At 36.7% G+C, this 10,420-nt stretch overlaps 1 protein-coding gene across 1 annotated transcript; it reads right to left on the bottom strand.

Moving 5' to 3' along the window:
• Window positions 1-1,406: 1,406 nt before the first annotated feature.
• On the bottom strand, window positions 1,407-8,300 carry snx8b (sorting nexin 8b). The gene is made up of 12 exons (XM_079420564.1): window positions 8,208-8,300; window positions 7,768-7,836; window positions 6,779-6,923; window positions 6,522-6,642; window positions 6,288-6,424; window positions 6,089-6,169; window positions 5,769-5,929; window positions 4,865-4,994; window positions 4,602-4,670; window positions 4,280-4,411; window positions 3,253-3,402; window positions 1,407-2,448 (listed from the first exon to the last, which is right to left on the bottom strand). Exons 3-12 carry the CDS (start codon window positions 6,914-6,916, stop codon window positions 2,311-2,313), a joined length of 1,257 nt encoding a protein of 418 aa, XP_079276690.1. The 5' UTR covers window positions 6,917-6,923; window positions 7,768-7,836; window positions 8,208-8,300; the 3' UTR covers window positions 1,407-2,310.
• Window positions 8,301-10,420: the final 2,120 nt, after the last annotated feature.

Here is a 10,420-nt window from a genome sequence, read left to right as displayed (position 1 = left end):
GTGCTTCAGTGGTTCTTCACCAGATCTTTGGCATGGCTGAGGGGCTATATAGCACCGCTACCATATACAGAACCTGTTAAGCCCCTTTAAAGGTCCTTTACGAGCCAAAGAACCACTGTTGGTGCTGTTTAGCACCATTTTTGTTGAAGAGATACAATGCCATATGGCACCTCTTATAGTTCTACACAGCACCATTTGACAAAGGTGCTGTATAGCACCTTTAAAGATATGGTGCTATATAGTGGTTCCCCTATGATTATGAGCCAAGAACCACTTTTAGTGCTATATAGCACCATTTTTTTAGAGTGTAATGGTTCAGTTGATGAAGCACTGACTAGCTGCAAGCTTAAAGGAATAATTCAAATGAAAATTTGCAGAAAATGTACTGACCCTCGTGCCATCTAACATGTAGATGTGTTTGTTTATTTATTGGAACTGATTTGTAACATTCCATCACTTGCTCACCAGTGGATCCTCTGCAGTGAATGGGTGCCGTCAGAATGAGAGTCCAAACAGCTGATAAAAACATCACAATAATCTTCAAGTAATCCATATGACTCCAGTCCATCAGTTAATGTCTTGTGAAGCAAAAGCTGTGTTTGTAAGAAGAAAAAAATAAGGCATTTTATAAACTTTAAACTGCATTTGGCCAAAATAGTCCAAATAGAAGTCCGTGTTCTATATAATAAAGCGTCCTCCAGTGAAAAAGTCCATCCCTTGTTGTCCTCTCACATCAAAATACACTGACGTACTTGTTCAGAACTGTTTTTTCACTTGTAACTGGTGCTTATTCTGTGCATATTTCTCTCTCGATTCAGATGAGGATTATTATGATGTTTTTATCAGCTCTTTGGACTCTCATTCTGACGGCACCCATTCACTGCAGATGGTCCATTGGTGCGCAAGTGATTTAATGCTACATTTCTCCAAATTGATTCTGATGAAGAAACAAACACATCTACATCTGGATGCCAGAGTGTGAGTACATTTTCAGAAAAATAATATTTTTGATTGAACTACTTCTTTAAGTTGCATATAATGCCAACATGTCAGAAACTGGATGCTGTGATGTTAAGATTTTATGATGTACTGTTGCTCAAAACAGTCTGGTGTTGTATCACCTGACATCTAGAACTATTAAATTATACACTGCCATTTGTATAAAACCTATTGTTTTTTTCTTGTGTGTGTGTGATGCCTGTGGATAGCAAGGTCTGGTGCTTTCTCAACATTAAATCAGCTAGTTTTGCTTGAAAAATATTTTTCCAGAATAATCTTGGTCTTTCTTTGAATTTCTTCAAATGGGTCATTTCTGATTCTTTGAATATTATATAAGTTCCTGGCAAAATTAAAAATGATTTTGGGTTACCTGAAAAAGAGAGATGTATGAACTGACCTCAGGTTTTGGAAGATCTGGGATTATTTATTTGAATATGTAATAACATATTAAACATGCATCAAAACATATTAAAAGAATAAGAAAATGAATGAAAAAGACAAAAAATGATGTTGGTCTCAAAGGGTGTCTTTCTAACATTTTTAAATTAAACATATTCTTTTGATATTCAGTGGCCTCGGGAATGTATTTGGACACTTAGGTGGTATTATAAATGTCTGAACATCATTGTTTAAAAAAATATCAATGCAAGTTTATTTATTTAATTGAAATAAAGATACCACAAGCCCACAAAATAAGGTGTTTGAAAAAAAGTATTTTGACATCTTCCGGTTGTCAAATATTGCATGAACCAGTTGGTTAAAAGCAGTGTTATTTTAGTATCATTGAGATACTATTATACTTTTTAACTGATATTTTGAATTAGTTTTAATAATATGGTTGTGTTTTTTTCATTTTAAATTTGTATAGTACAGATCAAGTTAAACAAAATGAAAAATGTTGCCTTGGTACCTAGCTGTAATAAAATAAGTTTAAACTTTATTTTTATATATTTTATTTTACTTTGGTGTATTTTATTTCAAATAAAGAAAATCTACTGCTTTTTAGTTAACTAGATTATAATAATTCTGATTAAAAGCATGTGCAAAAATTTAACAAAAATGTAGTTAATTTTGAATGCATCATTTTTTAGCATAAACTTATATTTTGTATCTAATTAAATTTTTCGTTATGTTTTATGTGCTCAAACATGTTTTGGGGCCACTATGTTCTCTGTATTTACATATCTGGAAAAGTCATGAAGAAAGTTGTTAAACAGTCAAGAGAAGGAAAACACATGGCATGAAGAAATACACTGAGTTCTTGGGTATTTGAGAAAAGGCTGGGAATTTCTCTTATATTTGCTGTCCTGGTTATGCGGGGCCAATGACGGCATAGGTCTTCTGTCCTCTGTAGGTGTGTGTTTGAGATGAGGAGCGATTGGAAGCTTCATTAGCACTTTCAAAAAGGTCCTTCAGTTTTGGATGAAGGTCACCCCACACATCACCCATCTGAGGAATGAAAAAATAAATAATAATTAAAACTGCAAACAGCATTGAAGGGGCCCTCGCACCTGGGCTCACCGCCACCTGGTGGCTTTAGGAAAACAGCGAATCTTGGGCAATATGCTTTTAAAGTGGTAAACATAGAAGGAATATGCCAAAGTCATTTATATGTGCCAAACTTCCTGCTGCCAGCTGATGGTGCTACACTGTAAAAAAAAAAGTTGGGCAAACTTAAAATTTTAAAGCAACCAGCTTCAGCAGATTTTTGAGTTTTCTCTAAGTTTATACAACAAAAAGTTGCAAAATTTCCTAAAAAATAAGTTAAGAAAACTCTTGCTGAAGCTGGTTACCTTAAACTTTTAAGTTGGCTCAACTTTTTTTTTTTTTTTTTTTTTCCAGTGTATGATTATAACTTATTATGGGCCTTTAGATGTATTCAAGCCAGGACTCTTATCGGATGTGTGAAGTCGGGAGTCTTTTTTGTAGGTATTGGTTGTCTACCAAATTTCGTACATGTATGTGAAACATAGCTCGAGGTGCACTTCGTTGAAATATTATAGGTGGCGCTATTGAGCCATTTTGCCACACCCACTTCTGAAACCCATATCAGATATAAATCTTCTGGTGAACATGTTTAGGCCCTCAAAAATGCGATTCATTTTGGAGAAGAAGAAGAAGAAGAAGAAGAAACTGAGCAATTCTAATAGGGTCCTTGCACCTTGCTCAGGCCCCAAATACACAGTTGACACAATTTAAAGTAGTGTTGAATTGATAAAACAGTCTGAGGTAGTAGATTTATTAGAAACACACCTCTTTGTGTCCTTGTATTTGTGAGTGGACAAATGTCCCCAGTATTGAAGTCACAAGGGGCAGATAGGTGAAGACCATCTGGGTTTCTTGATGCAGACACAAAAGAGAGAAATAGCTTCTCATCTCCATGGTGATAATTGTGTTCTCCTGCTGTAGGTTGACACAGAATAATATTTAGTTCACCTGTCAGTGATGAGGATTTTACGCTTTCTGTAGGTTACATTGTTATCCCTTTCGTGTTGTGTTCGTTTTGAAAATCACCTGAATTCAGACAAATTCACAAAGCGGCCGTTCACACAGAAAACGTTTTTAAATTTCACTGAGCATTTTTTCTGTTGTTTTAGTAAATAAGTTGTTAAAAGTTGCATTTGTGTCTTGTTATTTTGCAGCGTCTCGCATAATGCGTATCGATGCCACTTTGGCGTGTAAAATACGCACGTGTTTGGCGTGCATATAATACACACTTTTTGCGTGCATTTGACATGCAATTTGTTTAACGTGCATATTATACGCAGTTTTGGCGTACATATAATACGCACCAACCCCACACTCCTAATCCTAACCATAGCATATCACGCCAAAGTCAATATCTGCGTATAAATAGCATGCCAAATAGACACTTTCATGAGATCGGCGCGCACGCATTCACCTTCATTCTAAAAATGCCTCACTCAAGTTAAATGTACATGTAGGCTAATTTAGAAAAACGTATCTCTATAGTATTTATTATAGAATAGAATTATAGAATTATATATATTACATTCCATTTTCCATACCTGGGAAACATTCATTAATCATTTTCACCCAAAAAAGTTTTTTGTACATTTTGGTCGTATAAATGCACCCTAAAACACTTTTTTTCTTTCTAAAGAAGATATGTGCTGTATATAATATATTTGTATACTTCTAGGCTGCGAATGAGTGAACCCTGATGGATTACAAATGTTTTTCTTGTGGACAGTATGTCTGTATACTTTAGTAAGTGTAAGTGTAGTTTGCATGTTGGTGTGTTTGCTATATGTTTTACCTGTGAGAGTCGAGACTCTGGTTGCTCAATGCTGTTCTGGTATTTTAAGTGTGTTGCCACAGGCCCACTGCGCTTTTCAAATGCTCTCTGATGCTCTAGTAACACGCCACTGTCATGACGATCACACAAGTCCTATACATATACATCCAAAATTATTAGCACCTGAATGTCCTTAGAAATTGGTTCAGTCATACATGAAGTATAATATATGACCAAACTCCTATTACCCCATGTTATAGCAGCTGCATATGCCCCATTAACATCCATTAAAACAATTTTGTTGCAAAAATTGATTAAGAAGTTTTATACAGACAGTACTCACTTTGTATGACTGCAGCTGTTCAAGGAGAAGGTTCAGTTTCTCCACCACCTCATCCTCCTCTCTGCTGCCCTGGTGTGTAAGAAGTGGTTCGAAATACTGCGTTTAATTTCTTTTCCACCAGAGTCTTTATATTGTGGGTGTCATGATAACATTGAGGTGCTTTGAACCTTTTCAGTACAGTTTGGTGATCTGCATAATTGCAGTCATTTTTGTAGTAGTGTTTGTGATCAGACTAATTCTCAATAATGCTCATGTTTTAATACCTGGTGTGCAGCTTTGTCAGCGAGAAGACCAAATTCTCCTGACATCTCTACAAGTGACTTCCTCTGTGTTTTCCATGCTTTGCTCATTGTAGCATTCACCGGCAGGTCTGATGTGTCCGAGCCCAATTCACTGTTGGAGAGTCAGGTAATAACTGTCATATTTTCAATAAAACATACCAGTGTTGTTATTGTTAACTAAAATAAAACTATTAAAAACATTTTTCTTACTTGAAATAACATAAGCATTATTTGAAATACAATAAAACAAAACATGAAAAGCAACATTTCTCATTTTCATTCAGTTTAACTTCAAGAACACTGAAATATAAATGAATAAACGCTATAAAGTCTATAAAAAGTCATAAAAATACCAAACTTACACATTTTTAACTATTTAAAATCTAAACATATGAATTATAAAAATACAATTAATTCAAAATATGAATAAAAACATAATACTATGTTAATGATAATAAAATAACACTGTAGTTGAATATGTATATTCTGATAAGTGTTACAAACCACCCCATGCACCACAAAAAAATAAAAGTATCTAAACACTGATTTAAAAAATGGCAACTTGTCTTATAGGTTTTAAATTACAAATATCCAATAATTCATAATTTAATGTTAACATTAATATCAACAGATCATGACAAAATCTGTGCAGCTATACTTTTGCACACTGCACATGTTAGCCATGTACATTTGTGGGTATTTTTATACAGTATCACTCCAGTCCACTCATTATCTAGATATTTATAAATATTGATACATAATATTTATATTCAAATCAATTAATTAAAATCCATATTTGATCATTTATGTTTAAATTAAATTAATAATGATAAATATGACCATATTATATATATATATTCAGTTCAGTATGGTCTGTAGTGTTCACCTCAGGTCTTTGCCAAACATGAGCAGATCTGTTGAGTTCTCCCGTGAACGCTGAGCCATGCGCTCCGCTACATCTCTGAGTTTATTGAAACTGCTGTGGATATTTGCAATGGCCTCTCGATTAGCGGCAGCCTGGGTCTGTATGTCCTCAGGAAGGTACACCTTAAAAATGACATGCAATATTAATTTTGTGTGTCATTTTACTTTCAGAAAGTACTGTGGTGAAAAACAGGTGGTTCTTTGATATACCAATAGCATGATATTTACATGGTTTTTCAAAGAATATCATGGTATTTTCATTTCATGTTAGCTTTTACCCACCTTGCCATGCAAGGCCATTTGGGAGGTCAGAAACTCATCACCTGTCTTTTTATATGCATCACGCAGCATATTTTGAACCTCCTGTAACACACAAAAAGGATGAACCCCTATTTTATTCAACTTCGAAACAAACAACAATTATCATGTTTAGGTAAAATATGAATGAATTATTCTGCCATCTGCTGGTTTGAGGGCTTACCGCGCTGCTTGCTGACAGAAAGATGCTGACCAGATCATCTCCTGCCAGGACTGGATGTCTAATCACCAAGGTCATAAACCTTTGTAGACCACGGCGGCGACTATCATTGAACTCTCGGTCTGACAATGAGTTCAAAACTAAAAATGAGCAGGATAGAGAGAGAAAAAACTGAGTTTTAGTTACACAAGAGTGTAGATTTAAGAAACAAACTCATTTGCAGAGAGCTCTCCTCACCTCCTTTAAGGATGCGTTTGGGGGGCAGTGGAGGGACCATCCTGTAGATGAACTTTTGCAGCAGCAGACCATGGAACACCTCAAAATCACTGTACCTGCGCTGAACCGGGATCTGGAAACACTATGTAAAAGGAGTACAGAAGTTAATAGTGTATAGGGAATACAGAATGGCATTTAGCAACTGTCTAAAGAAAATAGAGCAATAGCTATTTAGAGTTAAAATATATGATTGAAGTATAAGTTCAAATTGAGTTTACCTTGCTAACAATACGGTACTCCACATGTTTGAGAAATGGCAGTCCTTTCCTTCGAGGCTCTATCTCCACCAGCACACTGTCGCCCAGTTCCTTTAAGGATAGCCCATCCACCACAGGGTTTTGCTGACCCAGAGGCATTTTTGCACTTGACAACAAATGCACAGGTTCAGTTAAGAGTGTGCAAATTATTCAGTGACTTTCAGGAGGGTGAATTTTTAGGTTTATATTGTTCAACCCAGACTGGATTTTTGTGGGCAGTTAGCTTAGCATTAACTAACACAAAACATACACTATTGTTTAATGATGCTACCGTGCAAAAGTTTGGGGTCAGTGTCCTTGCTGAATGAAAATTTCTCTCTAAACAAAACATCGTACTGAGTCAGTACGATGTTTTGTTTAGAGAGAAATTTTCATTCAGCAAGGACACAATAAATTGATCAAATGTGACAGTATAGACATTTACGAAGCTTTCTATCGCAAATAAATGCTGTTCTTTTGAAAAATTGACACTTAAGACTGGTTTTGTGGTCCAGGGTCACATTTGAAATAACTGTGGTTGATTAACTGAAAATTCAATATCCATTTTGTATTATATAATGCTCATGCAAATCACTAAAAAACAGGGAATATTGTGATGGATTTAGAATCATCCCCAATATGGTTTAACGGACGCGTTTTAATCTTCTGTAGAACAAAGTGACCTATTTCACATCAGCTATGCTTGAAATGAGCGACCATGGCTCTTTTTTGTGTATAACTAACAGTGAGACGATTTATATTTATTGTGCATAATGCTTACTGATAGATACATGTAAAGCATGTTTTGTGATTTTGCCTTTTGGCATCTTTTAACATAATTTATTTCTATAAGAATTCAATGTTTACTCTACATAGGTATCTTAAATGTAAATACATCTATGCTGTCTGTCTCTCGTGTCTCGGTGTGTAATTAGGGTCTGTAAGCTCTTTGTGAAAATAGGATTTGTTACCTTGTCACTGGGGCAATGGGTGATTTCAGGTGATCCTCAAGTTTTGATTGAACACTGATATGCACAGGTCTGTGAAACAAAGATGAGAAATTGCTATTATAACTCACATATAGCCATATCTACGACAAAGCACATTCAACATTGATTTAATGCTCTTTTATAATACAAAAAAGCAGCTTGAATCACAGCACTGAAATCAGTATGCCTTGAATTATAAATATATGTCTTTGCACTGAAAAAAGCCTCCAATGAAACATTACATCTAAAAAGCAATATAATTTAAAATACCTTATTAGTACTTTATTTTTAGTAGTCTATTGCACTCCAAACATGAATGCACATGTAAAATAACTCTACCTCCATCAAATGCATAACCTCACACAAGAACGTAATGATTGTTTTTCTTGAGTGAAGTGATTTTAAGATTTTTCATTACTTACAAGATTGCCGATGTGTATGAAGCTATCTTCAGTATCCCAAACAGACCTTGGTTCGCACCTCGACTGCCCTTTTCATGCTTAACGTCTGCCTGTGGCTGTATAACACCAGCAGATCAGATCTCAGCTCATCCCTCCCTCTCGCTCTCTCTCTCTCTCTCACGTTGCTCTTTCCCTCCCCTTCTCTTTGCATCCCTCAACACACACATATTACCATTAATCACCTTAAGAGGATAGGACCTCTTTAAAAAAATACATCACAGGCTCTTGGAAGGCAAGCTGGAATTAAAGCTTACGTAACTGGGTTATAATAATGAGAGTGGCCTGGCGAAAGATTTAGGGTATTTGCATAGACTTTAAAAGCTTTGCAACAGAGCTGCTTGATAACTTGATTCAAGCAGAGAGGGTGACTCAGGTCACGCATTTATACACCGCCTTCACAAATTCATTGACATAATAGCCTCTTATTTGAATAAATAATCATAGTTCTAGATAATTATTGGAGAGATTGTAACAGTTGGCTTTTAATACACTCAAGTAATCCCACACCAAATCCATCTATGAGAAGTCCATCTCCATCATCACATGTGGGTAATGTAATGTGGCAGTACTAAATGACCAATGGAAGGTCATATACACTGCTCTTTTCCACCACACTTACCATTAAATATCAAATTATAACAGCAGAGCAGGATTATGTTCCCTGCAGCACTGCAGCTGTTCACTGTTTACTCTTTCTGTAACATTATTTTAATGACTATCACTGAAATCTTGAAGCATCTATCTATATAGGTCCTGTAGGTGGATCACTGACTTCCTAACGGACCGGAGGCAGTGCGTGCGGCTGGGGAAGAATGTCTCGGACACTCAAACTATCAGCACAGGTTCTCCACAGGGCTGTGTACTTTCTCCTCTGCTCTTCTCCTTGTACACCAACTGCTGCACCTCCAGCCATGACTCCGTGAAGTTGGTTAAGTTTGCGGATGACACCACTCTTATCGGGCTCATCTCGGATGGTGATGAGTCTGCCTACAGGAGAGAGGTGGAGCGGCTGGTGTCCTGGTGTAACAGCAACAACCTGGAGCTTAATGCCCAAAAAACAGTGGAGATGATTGTGGACTTCAGGAAAGTCACAGCCCCCCTTCCTCCCCTTGCCCTGACAGACACCCCCATCACCACTGTGGTCTCTTTCTGCTTCCTGGGCACCCACATCACCCACGACCTCAAGTGGGAGCTGACCATCAACTTCCTTATCAAGAAGGCCCAGCAGAGGATGTACTTCCTGCGGCAGCTGAGGAAAGCCAAGCTGCCAGTCCAGATGATGGTGCAGTTCTACTCGGCCATCATTGAGTCCATCCTCACCTCTTCCATCACCGTGTGGTATGCTGGGGCCACTGCCAGGGACAAACAGAGACTGCAGCGCATTGTGCACTCTGCTGAGAAGGTAATCGGCTGCAGCCTTCCATCTCTCAAGGACCTGTACGTCTCCAGGACTCGGGGGCGAGCAGGCCGGATAGCAGCTGACTCTTCTCACCCTGGACATGGACTATTTGAGCCACTTCCCTCTGGCAGAAGGTTACGGTCCATTCGGACCAGAACCTCTCGCCATAAGAACAGTTTCTTCCCCTCTGCCGTTGGTCTCATGAACACTTTATAACAATTGTATTGAGCTGGACACTACATAACATCTGTACTGAGCTGGACATTTTATAATATTTGCATTTTTTATATGCTTTTTAAAATAGGAAAATTTCTACTTCGTAAATTATTATTATTCAGTGTTTTTATGTTGCACTCTGTTACCGAAGCAAGTTCCTAGTTTGTGAATTGTGTTTGCAGACAATGGCAATAAAGTTTCTGATTCTGATTCTGATATCTATCTATCTATCTATCTATCTATCTATCTATCTATCTATCTATCTATCTATCTATCTATCTATCTATCTATCTATCTATCTATCTATCTATCTATCTATCTGTCTGTCTGTCTGTCTGTCTGTCTGTCTATCTAGTTCAAGTAAGGTTGCTTTATTGGCAACTTGACATTTGTGTTATAGTAGCATTTTAAATATGTGTAAAATACAGAATATAATTACACCACCAAAGCAATAAAGGAGACAATAAATGAGTAATAAATGAGAGAAAATAAATAAATAGGCCTAAATACAATAAAAATAACAACAGCAGAAGTATCTCTATACATTGTGAGTATAAAA

This window comes from Barbus barbus (assembly GCF_936440315.1).
Source record: "Barbus barbus genome assembly, chromosome: 7".
In the NCBI taxonomy this organism is placed as follows: domain Eukaryota; kingdom Metazoa; phylum Chordata; class Actinopteri; order Cypriniformes; family Cyprinidae; genus Barbus; species Barbus barbus.
The sequence above is the reverse complement of the archived record's forward strand: the minus strand, read 5'-3'. Positions and strand labels throughout refer to the sequence as shown.